The 23,161-nt window shown below is 47.6% G+C and overlaps 1 protein-coding gene across 3 annotated transcripts in view; it reads left to right on the top strand.

The window, feature by feature from the left end:
* The first annotated feature begins 2,012 nt into the window (after positions 1-2,012).
* The window catches only part of PPT1 (palmitoyl-protein thioesterase 1), a 30,647-nt gene continuing 9,498 nt past the window's right edge, over positions 2,013-23,161 (top strand). For 2 of the 3 annotated variants that reach the window (XM_040974290.1, XM_040974289.1), the window contains exons 1-5: positions 2,013-2,154; positions 6,604-6,713; positions 7,291-7,418; positions 8,405-8,475; positions 10,266-10,368. In XM_040974290.1, the coding sequence (XP_040830224.1) occupies positions 2,031-2,154; positions 6,604-6,713; positions 7,291-7,418; positions 8,405-8,475; positions 10,266-10,368 (536 nt within the window). In that variant the 5' untranslated portion in view covers positions 2,013-2,030. The remainder of the gene's footprint in view (positions 2,155-6,603; positions 6,714-7,290; positions 7,419-8,404; positions 8,476-10,265; positions 10,369-23,161) is intronic. The other variant, XM_040974291.1, reaches the window with a different exon arrangement.

Below are 23,161 nucleotides of genomic sequence, written 5' to 3'. Positions count from 1 at the left end.
ACTTTAGGTCTCCCTTTAGGTGTAGGATTCCAAGGCTTCAGGCTGTCCTTGACTGCTTTCCCAGGCCACAGGCAGGGAGCTGGATGGGAAGCGGGGCTGCTAGGATTAGAACCGGTGCCCATATGGGATCCCTGGGATCCCTGCGAGTTCAAGGCAAGGACTTTGGCCGCTAGGCTACCGCGTCTGGCCCTATTCATTCTATTTTCGATGTTTTCTTTAAAAATGGGAGCAGGAAGCGAGATGATGAAAGTAAATGAGCACTCCTCAGGAAGGATTTACCTGGTGTTAGATGAGGCCCACTGTCCTATAGCTCATCAGTTTGTACTTTTTTTTAAAAAGATTTGTTTTTATTATTTTTTATTGGAAAGGCAGATATACAGAGAGGAGAGACAGAGAGGAAGATCTTCCATCCGATGATTCACTCCCCAAGTGAGCACAACGGCCGATGCTATGCCAATCCAAAGCCAGGAGCCTTTTCCGGGTCTCCCACGCGGGTGCAGGGTCCCAAAGCCTTGGGCCGTCCTGGACTGCTTTCCTGGGCCACAGGCAGGGAGCTGGATGGGAAGTGGGGCTGCCGGGATAGAACCTGCGCCCATATGGGAACCCCGGGGAGTGCAAGGTGAGGAACTTAACCCCTGCGCCACCGCGCCGGGCCCAGTTTGTACTTTTTAAAAATTGCTTGCTTAGGGCCCAGCAGCATGACCTAGTGGCTAAAGTCCTCGCCTGAATGCCGGGATCCTATATGGGCGCCGGCTCTATTCTCGGCAGCTCCACTTCCCATCCAGCTCCCTACTTGTGGCCTGGGAAAGCAATCTAGGACAGCCCAATGGGTTGGGATCCTGCACCAGTGTGGGAGACCTGGAAGAAGTTCCTGGCTCCTGGCTTCGAATCGGCACAACACTGGCCTTTGCGGTCACTTGGGGAGTGAATCATCAGATGGAAGATCTTCCTCTCTGTCTCTCCTCCTCTCTGTATATCTGATTTTGTAATGAAAATAAATAAATCTTAAAAAAAGAAAGAAAATTGCTTGCTTCAACCCCACCAGTAATAGAAGCCTGCTAACTTGTTCTTTTTGAAAGTTAACGGTTAAACTGACCAATCATGACTGTATAATTATATAGAATTGGCCTGAAATGTATAAGAACCCTGTGCTGTTCAACCTTGCTTTTTTTCTGAGCTTCTGTTCCTGCTGCAGCCTCAGCTGCAGCTGTCCCTGCTCCCCTCCCCCAAGCCCTACTTGGCTGGGGAGGGTGGCTGGGAGACCCAGGTTAACCTGAATAAACTGCCTTTATGCGTTAGCATCGACTTCAGACTCCATGATTTTCTGGGTATCTCAAAAGCCGGCACAACAGAAGAAGCAGTGATAATCCACAGCAGGAAGTGCCGGTGAGTTCCCCTCTCATCCACAGCCAGCAGATGCTGTTGTCAGTCAGCCTGCTCCCTGACACCTCCAGAAAAATTGCCGGGCTCTCTCTCCTGAATTCCTTAGCTCACTCAGTCCTATCGAATTTCAAGTTTGCCTGATAACATTCCATCTTTAGGATCCGAGACAAACGCCACAACCCGCCATGATCAGCCCAGGTTGGGAGCGAGCTCTCCCGGGCGTTGTAAGAGAGCCGAGGGCTTGCTACTGCCCCAGACAGTGCACCACGGTGAGGCGAAGCGGCAACGTCCCACCCCTAGGCTCCTGGCCCCAATTCTCAAGCCTCAGGGTCCTTGGAAGGCAGGGCGCAGCAAGCACAAAGCTGTTAAGAGGCCTAAGTCCTTGCGCGCCGAAGAGGGCTTGGACCGGAGCCAGACTTGTGCCCAAGTGCACGACAAATGTTAGCAAACATGTTAATCCTGCCCAGCGGGCAGCTACTTGACTCGACCGGCGCCCGGGGGCGGGCATCTATCCTCCAGGTAGCCCAGTCAGACGCGTGGGTGTGTACTTGTGTGTGGGTGTGTGTGTGTGGGGGGGGGGGGTGTGCCCACGCGCCGGGAGCGCGGGTCCGCTGAGTCGCGCGCCGCGGTCATGTGACCAAGCCAAGATGGCGTCGCCCAGCTGCTTGTGGCTGCTGGCTGTGACTTTCCTGCCCTGGTCTTGCGCCGCCTGGGCGCTTGGGCATGTCGCCCCTTCGGCGCCGCTGCCGCTGGTGATCTGGCACGGGATGGGTGAGCACGAGAGGAAGGTCGGGAGGATGTAGCGACTCTTCCAGTTGGGGCTCGCGTCTGCCGGCTGCGGGTGCGGAGGGTGCGTACCGCAACCGGCTGGTGCAAAGTTCTAAGGGAAAAGGGAAGGAGCTGTGTTCGGTGAGCTCTCCTCGGGCTGTGCACTGGTTTGTTGACTCCTGGCTGCAGTGGCGTCTGGGTGCAGCGTTTGCCATGGAGTCAGGATAGCTGGGCTGAGCCCACCTGACCCACTTAACATCTAGCAGGTGCTGAGGATATAGCAGTGAACTAAGCAGAATCGGTTCTTTTACAACTTGTTTTCCCATGGGAGAGACCAACTCTGCAAGAATAAATAAGCAACTGATATAGTCTGTCAGATGGTGCTGGTGCAGTGGAGAAAAAAACAAGAAGGATAGAGAGTAGAGGTCAGGGCTGAGAAAGTGACAGGTCAATCAAAACCCGTAGGCGATGTGGGCAAGAAAGCCATTGGGTGATTGAGGAGGGACTGTGAGGCACAAGTATGTGGGTTCTTTAGAAAGTTTGTAAAAAGTAGAATTAAATCATGCATTTCTTTTGGTGCAAAAAAAAAAAAGGAATCCTTGTATTGTGTTTATAATACTGATTTCCAAGAACTTTGTGAATACTTGTGTGTCTGGTGTATTCAAGGAATAACATTTGGATCAGTTTGTCTAGAACTGAGTGAGCAAGCACAAAAGTAGAGATTTAGGCTAGGGAAGGATGTGAGGTTAGATATTGTTGGGTGTGCTGACATGAACAGATTTAAGCTTAGACTTAAAATGAGATGGGAAACTTTTTGAGTAGTTGAGTGATGTGGTTTATGTTGAATTGATTGCTCTAGTTGCTTTATTGAGAGTAGTAGATTGTAGGGGGTTTGGGCAGTTAAAGAAACCAGCTAGGAAGCATTCCTGTAATGAAAACAGCAATGGTGATGACTTGGAACTGTACAGTAACAGTAGAGGCATTGAGAAATAGTCCAAGTTTGAATATACTTTTTTTAAAAAGATTTATTTATTTTTATTGCAAAGTCAGATATACAGAGAGGAAGATCTTCCATCCTATGATTCACTCCCCAAGTGAGCGCTACGGCCAGTACTGCACTGATCTGAAGCCGGGAACCAAGAACCTCTTCTGGGTCTCCCACGCGGGTGCAGGGTCCCAACCCATTGGGACGTCCTCGACTGCTTTCCTAGGCCACAAGCAGGGAGCTGGATGGGAAGTGAAACTGCTGGGATTAGAACCAGCAGCCATATGGGATCCCTGTGTGTTCAAGGCAAGGATTTTAGCTGCTAGGCCATGCCGCCAGGCCCTGTATGTACTTTTAAGCTAGAATCTCTAGGTTGAGAGAGAAAGGACTGCACAGGTCTTAAACAATCAGCAGGATTAAGGGAAGCCTGTCCAGGGAGCTGCCCTGGGGATGGGAGGAAGATCAGAGTCAGCTTTGGGCTTAACCATTTGAGATCCTTGTTAGATACCCAGGAGGTGCTATAGAAGTGTTCGGGTGGGCTCCAAGACAAAAATCCAGGCTAGAGGGCCCAGCAGCATGGCCTAGTGGCTCAAGTACTCGCCTTGAATGTGCTGGGATCCCACATTAGAACTGGAATCCCGGTTCTAATCCCTTCAGCTTTACTTTCCATCCAGCTCCTTGCTTGTGGCCTGGGAAAGCAGCAGAGGATGGCCCAAAGCTTTGAAACCCTGCACTCGCGTGGGAGACCTGGAAGAAGCTCCTGGCTCCTGGTTTCGGATCAGCATAGCACCGGCCGTTGTGGTCACTTGGGGAGTGAGTCATCGGATGGAAGATCTTCCTCTTTGTCCCTCCTCCTCTCTGTATATCTGACTTCGTAATAAAAATAAATAAATCTTAAAAAAAAAAAAGAAATCCAGGCTAGAGATTTAAGGTGGATGACTTTAGTGTTTATACAGCCTTGATCCTGCCTAGGTGGGAGTTAATGTACATGGAGTGCTGAACCCTGAGACTGCCAAGCTGAGGTGGAGGTGTCTGTGAAGCAGACAGTGAGAAAACAATACGTGGGATGGGGGGGAAGGCAAGAGAGTCACGTGTTGTGGAAACCCAGCAGAGAGAATGTTTGAAGAGGCAGGGAGTGATCCAGTGCTTCCGAGTTGATAAGCAGGGTGGAGCTAAGGATTAATGTTTGGGTTGAGCAATGTGAAGACCATGAATGATCTTAGCACAAGCAAGTTTGAGGAGTGGTGAGAGTGGGTACTTCATTAGAATGGCTGAAAGAGAATGTTCTGAGAAGAGGGAGCGTCAGCAGTGTCAGAAGTCTTTGGGGCTTTGTGCAGGCTGTGGTTATTAGAGAGCACGCAGAGCCCAGGCCTGGGGTGGAGTCGGGGAGCTAAGTAACCAGCAATTACAGTTCCCGGGGTTAAGCTTGTTACCTGAGAAATGGAAGATTTTTCTAGACCACAGCTTTCCTTTGAAAAACTGGCCCCTGAGCTGGGTCTCAAATTGAAAATGGGATTATGTTGAAAACTGGAAGTCGTCGCTGCTTCTCCCACGCAGAGGCCAGTGGCTTTGCTTCTCATTCTTAGTTTTGTTTTCTGGATTAGCTGTCAAGTTTGTACAAGTTCAGAGTCAGTGCTTGCATAGACTTGGCAGTGAGTGACATTTTGTGCCCTAGGCGCTTCACTTGCCTTACCCTACACCTGGTCTGATGTTCTGAGTAAGGAGACGGTGAGTCTCTGCTTGCTTCTCAGCTGTCATTTTAGTGCTCCAGCGTGTCATGGATTTTTGAAGCTTGCTATTATTTGATGAACTAGGAGCTAAGCAAAAATGTTCAGATTTTTTTTTCTTTTTCTTTCTTGCGGTTTCTATCACATACAGTTAGTTAACCCGTCATAAAGTGACAATGTAATGTATTCACCACATTGGACAACCATTACTTCCCTCTATTTCAAAACTTTGCAACACCCAGAAAAACAACCATACCCGTAAGCCCTCACATGATGTGCTTGCCGCTCTCATCGTGGTACTCCCTGGTAACTTCCAACCTATTTTCTTTCTCTGTGATTTGCCCTTTCTGGATACCTCATCCCAGAGGAATCTGTACCACTTGTGTCCCATTTATTTCACTTAGCATAGCCTTTTCTGGGTGCATCCAAGTAGAGACATGGTCAGTAGTGTGTTCCTTTTGATGGATGGGAGATGCTGCGAAGTATGCATAGTCCACAATTTGTGTAGCCCTTCATCTTGTGGCGGTCACTTGTGTTTTTGCCCCCTTTTGGCCACTGCTGGTAATACAGCAGTAAACATACAGGTTTCTGAATGGAGGCATATAATTTCTCTTAGGCATATGCCCACTGGCGGAACTGGAGGGTTCTGTGGTTATTGGGCACTTTTTTTGAGGAACTGTCAAGCTGTTTTTCCTGGGGACTGTATATATTCTATCGCCATCAACAATGTATGGAGTTTGTTTCTCTCATGCTTGCCAGTACTTTTTAAAAAAAGGTTATTATTAGAACCATCCAAGTGGGTGTGTATTATTTCCTTAACAACCAGTGATAATTGTTGCTGGACATTTGGATAATCTTCTTCAAGCCATTTTCTCATTTAAAAAAAATATTTATTTATTTTTATTGGAAAGTCAGATATACAGAGAGGAGGAGAGACAGAGAGGAAGATCTTCTGTCCGACGATTCACTCCCCAAGTGAGCACAAGGCCAGTGCTGTGCCGATCCAGAGCCAGGATCCAGGAATTTCCTTCCGGTCTCCAACATGGGTGCAGGATCCCAAAGCATTGGGCTGTCCTCGACTGCTTTCCCAGGCCACAGGCAGGGAGCTGGATGGGAAGTGGAGCTGCTGGGATTAAAACCAGCACCCATATGGGATCCCGGCATGTTCAAGGTGAGAACTTTAACTGCCATGCTATCGCCCCAGGCCCCTTTTCTCCTTTCTTACTGAGGTTGTTTGTCTTGTTGAGTTGTAAGTATTATTTATATATGTTAACTATTAAATTCATACTAGTCCTATATCTTGCCAGTATTTTCTCTTGATGATTCCTAGAGGCACAAAAGTTTTAACAAATAGGGCCCGGCACGGTGGCGCAGTGGTTAAGGTCCTCGCCTTGCACACCCCGGGATCCCATATGGGCGCCGGTTCTAATCCTGGCAGCCCCACTTCCCATCCAGCTCTCTGCCTGTGGCCTGGGAAAGCAGTCGAGGAGGGCCCAAGGCTTTGGGACCCTGCACCCGCGTGGGAGAACCAGAAGAGGCTCCTGGCTTTGGATCGGCATATCATCTGCCGTTGTGGTCACTTGGGGAGTGAATCATCGGACGGAAGATCTTCCTCTCTATCTCTGCTCTCTGTATATCCGCCTTTCCAATAAAAATAAAATCAATCTTTTAAAAAAAGTTTTAACAAATAAATCAAACGGTTTGAATTCATTACTTTTCATCCTTGTTTTTGTTGGGCAGGAGACAGCTGTTGTAATCCTTTAAGCATGGGTGCTATTAAGAAAATGGTTGAGAAGAAAATACCTGGAATTTATGTCTTATCCTTAGAGATTGGGAAGACACTGCTAGAGGTAAGGCCCTTTGCAGATCTCTTCCTTAGGAGGTTTGCTGACTGATTTTTGTACTATTGGAATGCTTGGGATGGGGCTGCATCAGGTTGGGTCAAGTCAATATGTGGGATGCACATATCTGAGTGACTGGTTTGAGATCCAAGTCTGTCAGAGGTCCAGCTCCCTGCTGATGTGCCTAGGAGGCATCAGGTGATGGCTCACGCACCTCGGCTTCTGCCAGCCACCTTAGAAACCCAGAAGGAGTTCCTAGATTCCATCTTCAGCCTGGCCCAGCCATGACTGTTGTGGGGCATTTGGGGTAGTGAAGTGGTGGTTAGAATATCTCCGTGTGTGTGTGTCTCTCTCTCACTTAGCTTTTCAAGCAATTGAAAAGAAACGCTTTTTAAAGTAGAACAAGGGAATGCTTCACAGTATGCTTTCAGTAGCAAGTCATGAAGGGATACCTTCACTTGTGTCTGATGGCTTATGTGAGGTAACCACGGTAACCACTGAAGCAGGTTCACCTTTCAAGAAGATGCTGCTGGTGATCTTCAGTTCCTTCCTTTTCCTTCTCTTTGGCTTTTTGTATTTTTTTTAGGACATGGAGAACAGCTTCTTCTTGAATGTCAACTCCCAAGTTGCAACAGCGTGTCAGATTCTCGCCAAGGATCCCAAGTTGCAGAAAGGATACAATGCCATGGGCTTCTCCCAGGGAGGCCAGTTTTTGTAAGTGTCCTTCGTGTCACCATCATTTTACATGACAGATCTGATTTTTTTTAATCCCTGTAAATTCGCGCTGTTTATTCTTTTGAGTTCTTCCACCTGTCCTGGAAGAAGAAGTTATTCTAAAATATCCCCATATAAGAAACTAGTGGCTGGTGCGATGGCTCCACTGGTTAATCTTCTGCCTGCAAGTGCTGGCATCCCATATAGGCACCAGTTCATGTTCTGGCTGCTCCACTACTGATCTGACTCCCTGCCTATGGCCTGGGAAAACAATGGAAGATGGCCCAAGTCCTTGGGACTCTACACCCAAGTGGGAGACCTGGAAGAGGCTCCTGACTCCTGGGTTTAGATTGGCTCAGCTCTGACTCTTGGGGAGTGAACCAGTGGGTGGAAGATCTTCCTCTCTGTCTCTTCTCTCTGCAAATCTACCTTTCTTTTCTTTCTTTCTTTTTTTAAATTATTTTTTTTATTGGAAAGGCGGATATACAGAAAGGAGAGACAGAGGGGAAGATCTTCCATCCGATGATTCACTCCCCAAGTGAGCGCAATGGTCGATGCTATGCCGATCCAAAGCCAGGAGCCTCTTCCAGGTTTCCCACGCGGGTGCAGAGTCCCAAAGCTTTGGGCCATCCTCAACTGCTTTCCTGGGCCACAGGCAGGGAGCTGGATGGGAAGTGGGGCTGCCGGAATTAGAACAGGCACCCATATGGGATCCTGGCACGTGCAAGGCGAGGACCTTAACCACTGCGCCATCGCGCCAGGCCCTAAATCTACCTTTCTAATAAGAATAAATAAATATTTTTTTTAAAAGATGGTTTATAAACTTTAGTAATTTATTTTGTACAAAGGAATGGAGATTTGTATTTGCCTGAATGAGAGGAGACGCATGAGGCTCATTGGCTTTGCGTCACTTCTGTGGAGCAGGTGGTTGATGTTGCTTATTTCTGCATGTCAGCCAGAGCTCATAACCCCCTTCCCTCTCCCAGGAGAGCAGTGGCACAGAGATGCCCATCACCTCACATGAACAATCTCATCTCTGTTGGTGGACAACATCAAGGTAATGTTGACCCTTGTACCTCTTCTTTGAAACCCACAGGACAACTTGTTTAAAAACCCAAAAGCCAGCAGCCCCACTCTCATAGAAAATCAGCCATCCTTGCAAAACCCATTTCGTTGAACACAGCAGGATGAGCAAATCGAGGAAACTTAGGATTCCAGAGACCTGTAACGTAGGCCACCCACTCATCTTTCAGGTCATGGTCATGGTTCTTGTGGCTGTCTGAAACTGTGTGGCAGGTGTGCTGGAGGTGTTTAGCAGACTTTCCTGTTGTTTAGTGTCAGTGGCGTCCTGTTGAACTCAGGCTCACACAGGGAATAGTGTGGAAGCTTTTGTTGACACTAAAAGTGACAGGAGTTGTGAAACCCTTTGAAAAACAGCAGGGTTCCTGTTTGGACAGAATTGCCTACTTTGGGAAGAGGCTGGAGTTGGGGGACAGAATTTTACCTCTGTCAGGTGCAGGGGTATTTCCCAGCTGGTGGAATGCAGCCGTAGAGGATTCTGTTTGCAATCAGGAAATCCAGAGCCAGGGGCAACCTGTGAGTCACTGGGAAGTCATGGGGAATCTTACATCCCTTTCACAGATAAGGGAACTAAAGTATTTCCTTGCTCATCTCCTGGGGGTTTTTCCAGAGGGTGAAGTGAAGGGATAGGTGGCAAATAAAAACACAAATTGGTGGAACTTTTTTTTGATTCCAGAAGTGGGAAACTCCACCTGCCCCCATCAATGGCTATTTGCGTATTTGTAACAGGCTGTACAAAATCATCAACTTAAAACTTAGCCTTCTAGAGATAATGATCAGTAGTTTTGAATTTCAGGTCCCACCTGCAGTTCCAGTGGCAGACCCAGACCAAGTGACTGTGTAGGCGCTGTCTGGCCTGTGGAGTGCACATTCCCCACCCCTGATCGTCACCCTGCAGATATTCAGGGAGTGAGGACAGTGACTGTAGTTCTTAAGCAGGCTGCAGAGCCAAAGCGCATGCATTCAGATCCTGGCTCACACCCTTCCAGCCTAGCCTTGATGAAGTATTTAGCCTGTCTGTGTTAAAGTTCTCTCCCTGTGATGTGGGGCAAACAGCCTTCTGTAGCCTTCCTTCCTTCCCACATCGTGAATTTAACCAACCATGGCTTGAAGATATTCAAAGAGCAAATTACGACTGTCCTGAAATATACAGATATTTTTCCTTGTCATTATTCCTGAAAAATGCAGTGGCATAGCTATTTACATGTCATTTAAACGGTCTTAGGTATTACAGGTAATCTAGTGGTGACTTAAAGTAGACAGGAGGTTGTGTGTAGGTGTCATGCAAATATTAGCCCCTGCTTTACATAAGGGAGTTGAACATCACTGCAGACTGTGTATTCACAGGAGATCTTGGGCCCACTCCCGTGCGGATAGCAAGGGCCGACCTTAGAACTGTGCTTGACACTTCCAACAGTGTTAGCCACAAGGCTGCTTGAAAGAGGATGAAAGAAAGGGGAGGAGGGGGAGGGCCTGGGGCCAGGCACCGCTTGGTGTGAGTGGTCAGATGGGCCTCCCCTGATGTGCCCTGAGAGCTGAGACTAAGTCCAACTTAATGTGGAGGAAGCACATGCCCAGGAAAGAGCAGTTGTGCAGACCTGGCGGCAGCGCCAGGAGGAAGCTTGCAGTAACATCTATTCTCAGTGCTTTATTTTCCTGGATGAAAAACTGCAGGAAATCAGGGGTGGACTCCCAGTGCCTTCCGTACGGTAGGTCCTCAGTGTATGATTTCTCAAAGGAATGGATTTCTGTCTCTAACTGTTCTAGGTGTCTTTGGACTCCCACGGTGCCCAGGAGAGAGCTCTCACATCTGTGACTGGATCAGAAAGGTGCTGAATGCTGGGGCGTACTCCAAAGCTGTACAGGAACGGTATGTGCGGGCAGCTGGGCGGTGGGTGCCCTGTCAGTGTGGAAGGATGCCCGGCTCACATTAGCATGCCAGCAGGGCTACCAGGAGCAGTCATTACTGACATTTAAATGAGAGGCTTCTTAGAACTGCCCCTGTACTGTCTGCTCAGTTTTATTGTCAACTCAAAACTGTTCTAAAAATGGCTCATTAAAATTTTGAAAAGATTGATTTATTTTTATTGGAAAGGTAGCTTTACAGAGAGAAGGAGATACAAAATGAAAGATCTTCCATCCACTGGCTCACTCCTCAAATAGTCAGTCACAATGGTTAGAGCTGAGCCAATTTGAAGCCAGGAGCTAGGAACTTCTTCTGGGTCTCCCACAAGGGTGCAGGGTCCCAAGGCTTTGCGTCGTCCTTGACTGCTTTTCCCTGCCACAAGCAGGGAGCTGGATGGGAAGTAGGGCAACCAGGATATGAACTGGTGCCCATATGGGATGCCAGCACATGCGAGGCGAGGACTCTTTGCCACTAGGCTATAATACCAGGCTCTGAATTTTTTTAAAAGGACACTTTTCAGCGTTGGAAAAATGTAATGATAGCAGAAGACATTTCTGTACTTGAGAGTTATAGCCGGTGGATTCTGGAGAGATTTCATTGTGCTTGGAGTGGTGAGATCAGCAGTAATTCAGAACTGTTGAACTATCACAACCTCTTGGGCAGGACCCTCAGAGTATGACCCACAGCAGGGACTCTGGGGTGGTGTTGGATGTCTGTTCTCCATCCCAGGGTATGGCTTCACCCAGCTTCCTGTAGACCTTGACCCTTATCACCCTAATCAATTATGTAAAAATCCTCAAAAAATAAAAATAATTATTGTAATAATAGTAATTAAAAAAAAAAGTCAAGCAGGAGCATGCGCATGGCCTGGTGGTTGAGGTGTTTGTGTCCTGTGTAGAGTGGGTTTGATGCTGGTTCCACTCCTGACTCCAGCTTCCTGCAAGCATGCACCTGGGAGGCCCCAGCGATGGCCGCAGGGACGGCGCTCCTGCCATGCACCCGGGAGGCTTGAGCTGATCTCCAGGCTCCTAGCCTTTAAGCTCCTAGTGCTCCCAGAGCTTTGTTGGTGTTGGAGGAGTGAGCTAGCAGGTGGGAGCTTCCTCACCTGCATTCATTTCTGTCTCTGTTTCTGCTACTCGGTCAGTGAATGCAGCCAACAAACAAGGCTCCAGAAAGTTCTAAGCCCAGGGAATCACTCTTAGTGTTTGAAGGGTGGATTCTTTATGTTGTCAGCAACACTGGGTTTGCTACTTCTACATCAGGGTCCCCCAACTGTTCAAGTTTTCTTTCTTTCTTTCTTTTTTTTCTTTCTTAATTGGAAAGTCAGATATACAGAGAGGAGGAGAGACAGAGAGCAAGACTTTCCCTCTGTTGATGCACTCACCAAGTGACCACAATGGCCAGAGCTGCACCGATCCAAAGCCAGGAGCTAGGAAGCTCCTCTGGGTCTCCCATGCACGTGTAGGGTCCCCAGGCTTTGGGCTGTTCTCAATTGTTTTCCCACGCCACAAGCAGGAAGATGGATGGGAAATGGGGCTGCTGGTATTAGAACTGGTGCCCATATGGGATCCCAGTGTGTATAAGGCAAGGACTTCAGCTGCTAGGCTACTGCTTTGGGTCCTGGACTTTTAAAAATAGGTCAGGGTCCTTTTGGAGCATGTTCTTGCTCAGTTATTTCCCAACTTAATTATATATCTTAAGTGTTGGGAAAATTCACTAAAAATGGACTCTAAGCCTCTAAATTCTAGTTTAGAGAAGTTTAGTATTTTAGGTAACAACTGTGGTGGAGATCAACTAATGTGGCTATTGTATCCATCCTGTGAATTTCCAAATTTATCACTTTTTCTTTATTTATTTGAAAGGTTTATTTATTTGAAAGACAAGGTGGCAGAGAGAGGGGGAGACAGAGGAAGGGAGATTTTCCATTGGCTGATTCACTCCCAGATGGCTGCAGTGGTCAGGGCTAGGCCAGGCAAACGCCATGAATCAGGAGCTTTATCAGGGTCTCCCACTTGGGTGACAGGGTCTCAAGGATGTGGGCCATCTTCCACTGCTTTTCCCAGACCGTTAACAGGGAGCTGGATCAGAAGTAGAGCAGCCAGGACTTGAACTGACACTCTGGTGTGGGATGCCATCGTTGTTAAGCATTGGTTTAACTAACTGTGCCACCATGCTGGCCCCTACTCTTAGCCTTTGTAATCCATGTCCTATATATGCTCAGTGCTTGTGGAGATATGTAGCTTCTTTAACCTTGAATGTGTATTTCTTTGTTTTGTGAACTCAGCTCTTGGCAGTGATTGCAAATGCGGAGTCAGTGGGGAGTAAGAAGAGGAAGCTCAAGATGATTAAAAGCAGTAGATCTGTGGGCTTTTTGTCATTTCCTCTTTAGACTTCAATGTTTAAATTTTCATTTTATTTGGAAGGCAGAGAGACAGGGAGAGATCTTTCATTTCCTGGTTCACTTCCAAATGCCTGCAACATCCAGTGTGGACTCCGTTAGAGCCAGGAGCCTGAAACTCTATTCAGATTTCTCTGATGGGTGGCAGGGACTCACATGCTGGAGCCATCATCTGCTGCCTTTCCAGGGGGCTCATTAACAAGAAGCTAGATCCAAAGTGGAGCTGGGACTCCAGACCCTGCATTGTCCCAAGCACTCACCGAACAGCTGCCTCTTCTTAGACATCAATAAAGTAAGAATACATGGGGTCCGGCGCGATAGCGCAAGTGGTTAAGGTCCTCGCCTTGCACACCCGGGATCCCATATGGGCACCGGTTCTATCCCGGCAGCCCCGCTTCCCTTCCAGCTCCCTGCCTGTGGCCCAGGAAAGCAGTCGAGGACGGCCCAAAGCTTTGGGACCCTGCACCCACGTGGGAGACCCGAAAGAGTCTCCTGGCTTCAGATCGGCATAGCATCGGCCGTTGCGCTCACTTGGGGAGTGAATCATCGGACGGAAGATCTTCCTCTCTGTCTCTCTTCTCTGTATATCCACCTTTCTAATAAAAAAATAAATAAATAAAAATAAATCTTTAAAAACAAAGTAAGAACACATAAGACAATGGGACAAATCCTCAAGGACAAAGAGGACAGGAGAAGAGATAGGAGATAGTAAAAATATCAGCATGGTTTCCGAAGTCAGAAAACAGATAGGTGAGTAATGCTTCAGCAGAGAGAAGGGGTTGAGCTGTTTAGGCCTGCAGCGGGACATACTGATGAGGGGGCAGCTTCACTCTTTACAGTTCCACACAGCTCAGTAATTGGAGATGTGGGGAAGCCTTGGGAGGTGGAATGAAATGACTCAGGCTAGAAACCGGGATTTTGTTGGACGTTTGAAGAATGATCATACTGTTCATTTCCCTATGTGCTCACTCACATGTCTGCTGTGTCTCCACCCTGGCAGGAGAAACATGGTGAGAAACAGGGGAGCAGCTGATCTAGAGAAAGCCAGCTTTAAGGTGACCAGTCTGCACCGCACATTGAAACCCCTGCTCCCAGAATGAGAACAGCAGCTCCCCTACTAGTTTCTCTCACAGAATCCCAGGCACAGGCTGACTGTATAGAGCAGAGGGGTCTGTTTAACTCTCAGTTCTGGAGATTCAAAATTCTGATGAATCAGCACAGAGCCTGGCTCCCCACCGCCATCCATGGCATGACCCAAGCATCTACTAGACTCTGCCTTCTTGCAGATTCTGTAGCAGGGGTCAGTGTTGCAGTGTGAGTAAAAGCTACAGCCTAAAGTGCTGGCAGCCCCACTGGTTTAAGTCCTGGCTACTCCACCTTTTTTTAAAAAATAAATTTATTTTTGATGGTGTTTATTTAGTTGTGAAGGATGTCTGCCCGTATGGATCACTGGTTAGAATGGGAAGGGTCAAGGAATGGGGGAAAGTGGATGAGACCCTGATTTCCAATTGTGTTTTCTTCCTGTATCTGGAGGAAGGGAGGAGAGAAGGGAGAAGGCTGCTTCCAGCAGTCTAACTGCATCAGTACCTGGGATTGGGGGATGGCCACTCCCTGTCTTCGTGTGGTCCCCAGTGGGGAACATGTTCCAAGGGTACTGTCCAAGTTGTTTCAAAGTTCTGAGATGCTGTTGATTTTTTGCGCAAAGGTTGGAAATCTTCCAAGGTCCATTGGCTGACATAGTCCACCTTAGAGTCTCACTTGCTCAGATGCTTGCTGTCAAAGCTTGGTTGGGAGAGTTGTCCAATTTGGTCAGCCCTCCATCCTCTGCCATGATCCTAGATGTCCTCTGCAGGCCTCAATGAACGGTCATGTCCCTTGTGTGTATCAGCTGCTACACTTCTGATCCAGCTCCCTGCTAGTGTGCCTGGGAAAGCAGCCACTTGTTTGGGTCCCTGTACCCATGTGGGAAACCCCAGAAGAAGCTCTTGGTTTCTGGCTTGGATTTGGCCCAGCTTTGGCCATTGCTGCCAACTGGGGAGGGAATCAGGGATGGTAGAACTCTTTCTCTGTCCATCTGTCTCTGTGTATCTCTGTCTTTCAAAAAGCAAAACAAAATACACAAACAAAAACCAGCCCAGTACTGCCCTAGGAACCAGACCTTCAACACCCATGCCCTTGGGGGCACATCTATGCCTTTTCAAACCTGGGGCAGTTTATTTTCTGCTCTGTCTCTGCAAACACTGACCAAGGGAAAAGACCTTGACATTGATATTTCGGGATCTGACAAGCCAGGATGCCTCCTGTGACTTACTGTTGAAGCCACCGGTAGACACACTGTGCTATACCTCTGCCTTTTCCCAGTCTTCCCAGTATAAATACACACACTAAGGCAAAGGCCTTTGGACCTGGCATGGCAACTTAGAGGTTAAAGTCCTTGGCTTGTGTGCACTGGGATCCCATATGGGCATAAGCTTATATCCTGGCTGCTCCACTTCCACTTCCCTTCTAGCACTCTGTAGTGGCCTGGGAAAGCAGTAGAGGATGGCCTAAGGCCTTGGGACCCTGCATCCTCTTGGGAGACCCAGAAAAAGCTCCTGGCTTCAGATTGGCTCAGCTCTAGCCGTTGCGGCCACTTAAGGAGTGAACCAGTGGATGGAAGATCTTTTTCTCTGTCTTCTCTGTAAATTTGACTTTCCAATAAATTAAAAAAAAGTCAAAGGCCATCCCAGACAAACCTTTCAGAGTGAATAACTGACCAGAACAGACTGGATGAAAAGGAACGTAGAGAAAAGCAATACAAGGAGCAGAGAAAGACTTAAAAAAAAGAAACTTCAATTATTGTCTTCGGAGAAGTGAAAAGAGATCCATATCCATGGCACTAGAACAGAATGTGAATAAAAGCAGCAATCAAAGAGAGCTCTTAGAATAAAAGATACTCTAGAGGGGTGACTGTAATGTTAAGGAAATCCCCAATATTGGAACAAAAATCCACAGAATTAGAAAAAAAAAGGAGAGCAAATAAAGTTAGAGACGCGGCATAAGGAGGCTTATGTCTGATTAACAGGAGTTTCAGGAAGAGAACACGGGGAAAGGTGGCATGGAATCATCAGAGCCAGAAAAATTTCCTGCAATGGCTGGACATAAGTTTCCGGGTTGAAAGGGCTCATTGATTAACCAGGTCATGGATCACAGAAGGACCCACAGCAAGGCATAGTCATATCAATTTCAGGGGTTGGGAGCCATGAAGCTACACATAAAATATAACACACCTAAACACAGTGGAGTCTATAAGCACGACAATGCTGGCCAGAGGCAGTGAGGTAGAGCCTTGTCATCTAAGGGAAAGGAATTTCCAACCTTGGGCTCTCTGTACCTCACTTTCACATAGCAGTCTAATCTGCAAGAAAAATAGGATACCTAGAAAAGTTCATGGGGACAGGACTTGTGATGCCACAAGTTATGCTGCTGCCTGGGATGGGGTCCCAACTGCTCTGCTTCTGATCCAGCTTCCTACGACTACAGCAGATGATGGGGTTAAGAATTGCTTGCTGCTGCCCATGTGGGAGACCTGCATGGAATTCTGGGCTCTTGGCTTCAGCCTGACCCAGCCCTGTCTCTTGTTCATATTAGGGAATGGACTAGCAGCTTGCTATCACCTTGCCTTTCAAGCAGTTCGGTAATCATTTATCTATTTATTTGAAAAACAGAGAGAGAGAGGGAGAGAAATTTTCCACCCACTGTTTCATTTCCCAAGCAGCCACAATGGCTAGAGAAGGGCCAATCTGAAACCAAGACCTAGGAGCTTCATCTGGGTCTCCCACATGACTGCAGTGACTCAAATATTTGGGCCATCCTCTGCTGCTTTCCCATGCACATTAGCAAGGAGTTGTATTGGAAGTAGAGCAGCTGGGATATAAACCAGTGCCTATATAGGATACTGGTGTCATAGGCAGCAGCTTAACTCGTTACACTGCAATGCTGGTTCTAAATTATTTGCATTGGCTCAGCTCCGGTCATTGCAGCCATGTGGGGGGTGTGAACTATTGGATGGAAGCTCTCTCTCTCCCTGTCTCTACTTCTCTCTATAAATATGCCTTTCAAGTAAAAATATATATTTTTAAAGTTTATTTTATTTATTGATGGTGATTGCAGGGTTGGTCCGGGAGGGAAGGATCAGGGAAAAGTGGGTGAAATCATTGTTGCCTAATTCTCCATTTCTTCTTGTCTCTGGGGGAAAGGAAGAGATAAAAGGGGGAAGCCACACCCAGCCTCCCAAATGTGACAGTACCCAGGGATGGGGAACCGCCATTCAGTATCAACCCAGGGTCTCACTATAGCGCATGTTCTGAGGGTTCTGTTCAAGTGGTTTGCACAGTTCTGAAATGCTGCCGATTTCACTGATCCAAGGGTGAGGCAACCCTCCCAGTGTCCATTGGCTGCCATAGTTGACCTCAAGTCTCCATTCACCCGGATTTTTGCTGTCATCCTTTGTTGGAGTAGTTGTCTAGTTTGCTCCGTTCTCCTTCCTCTGTTACAGTACCAAACGGGCTGCTCCATTCTCCATGTGCATCAGTGTCTGCATCCACTGCTACTCCCTTTTCACTCATGGGCAGGACCAAGGACCAGGGCCAGGCGACTTGAGCCTCGCTAGATCCCTGCCCCAGGGGCTCATGAAAATGGAATAAATTGAATAATCAGAATGATTTGAATAATTTGAATAAATTTTTTTAAAAAAAGAGACAGTAAATGGAATTAATAGTATGAGTTTATTTTGCTGTCAAAAAATTGGAGATACAAAAATATACTTAATATGTGAAGGAATGCATAAATTTCAAAATTGTTTTTATACCAAAATAGCTCATATTTCATTTTTAAAGAAATTATCTTAAATGATTTCTTTTTTTAAGATTTTTTTTTTTTATTACAAAGTCAGATATACAGAGAGGAGGAGAGACAGACAGGAAGATCTTCTGTCCAATGATTCACTTCCCAAGTGGGTGCAACGGCCAGTGCTGCACCAATCTGAAGCCGGGAACCAGGAACCTCTTCCGGGTTCCTCACATGGGTGCAGGGTCCCAAGGCTTTGGTCAATCCTCAACTGCTTTCCCAGGCCACAAGCAGGGAGCTGGATGGGAAGTGGAGCCGCCAGGTTTAGAACCAGCGCCCATATGGGTTCCCGGAGCGTTCAAGGCGAGGACTTGACTGCTAGGCCACGCCGCCAGGCCCTATATCCAATTTTCTTAATCATCAGAATAGCCCTGTAGGAAAACTACATGGGTTTTAGCTTCCTGCTAACCACTCCCTGGGAGACAAGATGAGGGCTCCACTAACTGGGTCTCAACCTCCCTCAAGGGAGACCAGGATGTAATTCCCAGTCTCCAGTTTCAGCCCAGCTCAGATCAGCTGTTGCAGGATTTGAGGAGTGAACCAAAGGGTGGGAGTGCATTTTATCAATAAAAAAATCATTTAGGTCATTGGATGGAAGATCTTCCTCTCTGTCTCTCTTCCTCTTTGTATATCTGACTTTGTAATAAAAATAAATAAATCTTTAAAGAAAAAGAAAAGAAAACTGGATATAAGGCATTTAGTGCATTGCTCAGTTCATATTAAGTCATTGTGTTTTTGGCTCTGTTTAACATATTTATTTAATATTAGTTTACTGTGTATTAGTATTGTAATAGTTTTGTTTTTTCTAACTTGTGAAATATTTCAGCCATCATTTCATCAAACACCGGACTACTGCAACTTTCCGGGCCTTCCATAGATCCCACAGATACTGCAGAGCACAAGGCAGCTCAGGTTGCTGCTCCCTTAAGTAGCATCCTGGGAAGGAAAGGGGTCTCCAAGCGAACAGGTGCACTAGGTACTCTCTAGGAGGCCATGTGGGAGTAAATTGGGTGCAGTGATGGAGAGCAGCTGAGGGGGCTCCTGTTCTGGATAGAATGGGCTTTGAAGAGGAGGTGTTGAAGCTGGGGACCTGAGGGTGAGAAGGAACGAGCATGGGGGAGAATGAGGGAGAGAGGGATCAGGCAGGGGAACAAAGCACAGAGGTTCCGAGGCTGGGACAAGGTGACTGTGGTTCAGAGAAACGAGGGAAGCATCTGGCAGAGAAGCAGCAGGTGCATCAGGCTGGGGCTTGCATCGCAGGAGGGGCCGTGGTTTCCTTCTATATATCCTGCAAAGCTGCCAGGAGTCTCTTGTTTATTGTTATTGATGTTAATAGAGAGACAGAGACACAATGTGAGAAAGAGAGAGAGTACTTGCTCATTTGCTGATTCACTCCCCAAATGCTGTTAATGGCCGAGTTTGGGCTGAGGTCAAGGCTGGGAGCTGAAAACTCAACCTCGGCAGGAACCTAACCACTTGAGCCATTGCCTTATGCCTCTCATTAGCAGAAATCTGGAATGAGGAGCTACCACTGGGTCTTTAGCTCTGGCCTTGGGGTGTGAGATATGGGCATTCTGCCTGGCATCTTAACTGGGAGGGCAGGTACCCCTTTTATTGGGAGGTTTCAAGCAGGAGAATAGCAGGTGTGAGCTATCTTTCTGGAAGATCTCTTTTGTGAACAGTGGATTGTAAGAGGGGTGCAGGAGGGCCCAGCATGGTAGCCTAGTGGCTAAAGTCCTTGCCTTGCATGCACCGGGATCCCATACGGGCACTGGTTCTAATCCCGGCGGCCCTGCTTTTCATCCAGCTCCTTACTAGTGGCTTGGGAAGGCAGTAGAAGACGGTCCAAGGCCTCGGGACCCTGCACTTGTATGGGAGATCTGGAAGAGGCTCCCAGCTTTGGATCAGCGCAGCACCGGCTGTTGCGCTCACTTGGGGAGTGAATCATTGGACGGAAGATCTTCCTCTCTGTCTCTCCTCCTCTCTGTATAGCTGACTTTGTAATAAAAATAAGTAAATCTTTAAAAAAGAGAGAGAGGTGCAGGGGACAGTGGAAGCCCAGTTTGGGGCTACTATGGTGGTCTAGGTGAGAGGTGCCAGTGGCCTGGGCACCAGGGTGGTCACCAAGAGATGCAGAGAGGGTTGGCTTGAGATGCATCCTGTGGGGTTGTAGGTAAACTAGATCTATGAACCCACGTAGAGCTCCACATTTCTCACAGTTTCCGGGAGAAACATGTCCCAGTTTCCTAACAGAATCCCTTTCTGATTTTGTAGATTTGTTTGCCTTTTCTCTTTAAAATGCCTTTGGGAAAAAACTTTTGAGAATCAAAAATGATGGCCAGTGTTCAAGTGGTCCACGTGAAGTGGTGAGAAGGGGCTGGTGAGTGCTTAAACAGAGAGCAAGCAACTTCTCTGCTGTGCTGTCTCTGGTCGTCCTTCATGTTAGGGAGAATTCTGGCTGCAAGAGGGAAATCAGACTAAGCCACAGGCAAAGTCATGTGACCCCAGAGGTCATGGGAGTATTAAAGTGGGAAGCAAGGAGTCCTCGTGGCTGTCAGCGATTCCTCTCTGTGCTGCGGCTTCTCTTCTCTTCACGCAGCTCCACTTCTCTGGCTACTCGGGTGGTGAAAGGTGACCTCATGCCAACAGCGCCTAGCTGCTGCATCTTCCGTGTGATGATATTTGTTGTCTGGTAGTCCTGGGTCAGATTCTCCAGATGAGACATGGATGGCCCCACTCAGGCTGCATCTCTGCCTCTGCTGTCATTGGTCACAACCTGAGCAGTGGGACCACGCTGTACCCACCACGGCCACTGCTGTGAGCAGCAGGTGGGGGCTGGAAGGGCACAGTCCCAGAGCTGGTAGAATTGTTTTCATCAAGTTGAACAGAGAGGTTCCCCACCTGCTCCAGGTACTTTAACCTTCGCACAGCAAATGGGCTGTTCTGATCGCCTCTCTCTTGGCTGTGAAATCTGGCCTCCACTTCATTTCCAACTTTGCAGACCCTGTCAGCCCTTCCTGCCCTTCCTCTCCAATTCTCTCCCTGTTCCCCTTGCACTTCCTGCCACAGCAAATAGAATTGCCTTGGCCTTGGCCGCTGGTCTATCCCTGTGTGAGCTCAAGGGGAGCTAGAGGGCTGCACATCTTTTTATTTCTCACAACAGCTTGCCCTGTGGGGTCCCCACAGGCCTTGGCTCAAAGCCTGCACATCCCGTAGCTTGGTGGGGCCTGTGTCCCTCTCTGCCCTCAGTGGATGTCACAGTGCTGTTGCTCAGTTGCCCTACTTTCCTTCAGCTTTTGCTCTTGGCTGATGAACTTGCCAATGCTTTGCTGGAAATGTTGAGGCAGAGACTTCAGCAATGCAGAAGAGCTGGAGAGTAATGTAATGGATCACCGCGAGCTCAGAGCCTGGAATTAACGTTCCAACCTGTTTGCCTTTGCCTTTGGTGAAACCCTGGAATCTGTCAGATAACATTGAATTCTACAGCTCTCACGTCGATTCCGTTTTCTTGCTCTCCCACTAGAACTTTTTTTGTTTTTGCTTTTTAAGATTTATTTTTATTGGAAAGGCAGATGTACAGAGAGGAGGAGAGACAGAGAGGAAGATCTTCCATCTGATGATTCACTCCCCAAGTGGCAGCAATGGTTGGAGCTGAGCTGAGCCAAAGCCAGGAGCCAGGAGCTTCTTCTGGGTCTCTCACGCGGATGCAGGGTCCCAAGGCATTGGGCCGTCCTTGACTGCTTTCCCAGGCCACAAGCAGGGAGCTGGATGGGAAGCGGTGCCGCCGGTATATGTACTGGGGCCCATATGGGATCCTAATGTGTGCAAGGCGAGGCCTACTGCTGCAGGCCTCACTACAACATTTGTGAAGAAATTATAGCAAGTTCTTTCTGCATATTAGAAAAATACAGGAGTTATTCCTAGGAATTATCATATATAGACATATATATACACATATGTGGACATTTATAGTGTTAAGTTGTGTGTTTAAATTTTCTTTCTTTTTTTGTTTTTTTTTGAGATTTATTCTTACTGGAAAGGCAAATTTACAGAGAGAAGGAGAGACAGAGAGAAAGATCTCCCATCTGTTGGCTCACTCCCCAAATGACCACAAAGGCTGGATCCAAGCCAATCTGAAGCCAGGAGCCTCCTCTGAGTTTCCCACGCAGGTGCAGAGTCCCAAGACTTCTGGGCCATCTTTTCCAGCCACAAGCAAGAAACTGGATAGAAAGTGGAACAGCTAGGACACAAGCGTGCCCATGTGGGATGCCTGCACAAGCATGGGGAGGATCAACCAATTGAGCCATTGAACCAGGTCCCTGTATGTTTAAATTTTCACATTATGGGTATCTTTTTAAAGTTTTTTTTTTCCAAGATTTATTTTTATTTTCATTACAAAGTCAGATATACAGAGAGGAGGAGAGACAGAGAGGAAGCTCTTCTGTCCGATGATTCACTCTCCAAGTGAGTGCCATGGCCGGTGCTGCACCAATCCGAAGCCAGGAACCAGGAAGCTCTTCCAGGTCTCCCACGTGGGTGCAGGGTCCCAAGGCTTTGGGCTGTCCTCAACTGCTTTCCCAGGCCACAAGCAGGGAGCTGGATGGGAAGTGGAGCTGCCGGGATTAGAACTGGCACCCATATGGGATCCTGGCATGTTCAAGGCGAGGACTTTAGCCGCCAGGCCCACATTATGGGTATCTTATTGTACAAGCCTTTCTGAAGTTTATTTCTCACTTGATATTATGCCTTTGGGATTGGAGTCTATTTTTGCACATGCGTTCTTTCATGTTAGCTGCTGTGTGGCATTCAGTGATGTGGCTACACCACAGCGTGCTGATTCCCAGTTTCGCAAGACAACAGTTAACCTGAACAGGGTGTCTGCGTAAGAAAACAAGTGTGAGTAGAATCCACATCGCCAACAGTTAATTAGTTTCTGAACCAGCTCCTTTCCATCGGCACAGTAGGGCAGTGGTTATGGCGCTATGGGATGCAGCGAGAAATGAGCTCTGACCATGGAGCGATGAGAACATTACTTGAGAAACACTCTCAGCCACGTTAGCTGTGAGCAGTACAATACTCAGGAGTGCCCAGGCACCTCCAGGAGTTCATGCAAAGAGGGAATTCAAAGGTGTTTATTTTAGTTAAAAAAAAAACAACCCTGAAGTCTATACATAGTGTTTTCATATTACTCATTTCCCATGAACTTTTGAAGATCCCTCGAATGTGCATTTTAAACTTTATTCGGTGTTGCCAAAGTAGTTATCCCAAGTTTATATTCCCACCGACAGGGTGTGAGAGTTCCTGTTTGCGCCGTTCTTGCTAACCTTTGATCCTGGGCCTTTTAAAGCTGTGCCAGTCAGAGGCGTGTGGAATGGTTCCCCTTCCTGACTGTGTGGCCTTCATGTTTATTGGCCACTAGGGGTTTCCCTTTCTGGAATTGTCTGTTTATAGCCTTTGCCCATTTATCTCTTG

This window comes from Ochotona curzoniae, unplaced genomic scaffold, assembly GCF_017591425.1.
Source record: "Ochotona curzoniae isolate NIBS_2020 unplaced genomic scaffold, NIBS_Ocur_1.0 contig_2404, whole genome shotgun sequence".
In the NCBI taxonomy this organism is placed as follows: domain Eukaryota; kingdom Metazoa; phylum Chordata; class Mammalia; order Lagomorpha; family Ochotonidae; genus Ochotona; species Ochotona curzoniae.
Note: the sequence above shows the minus strand (reverse complement) of the source record. Positions and strands in the feature narration are given on the sequence as shown.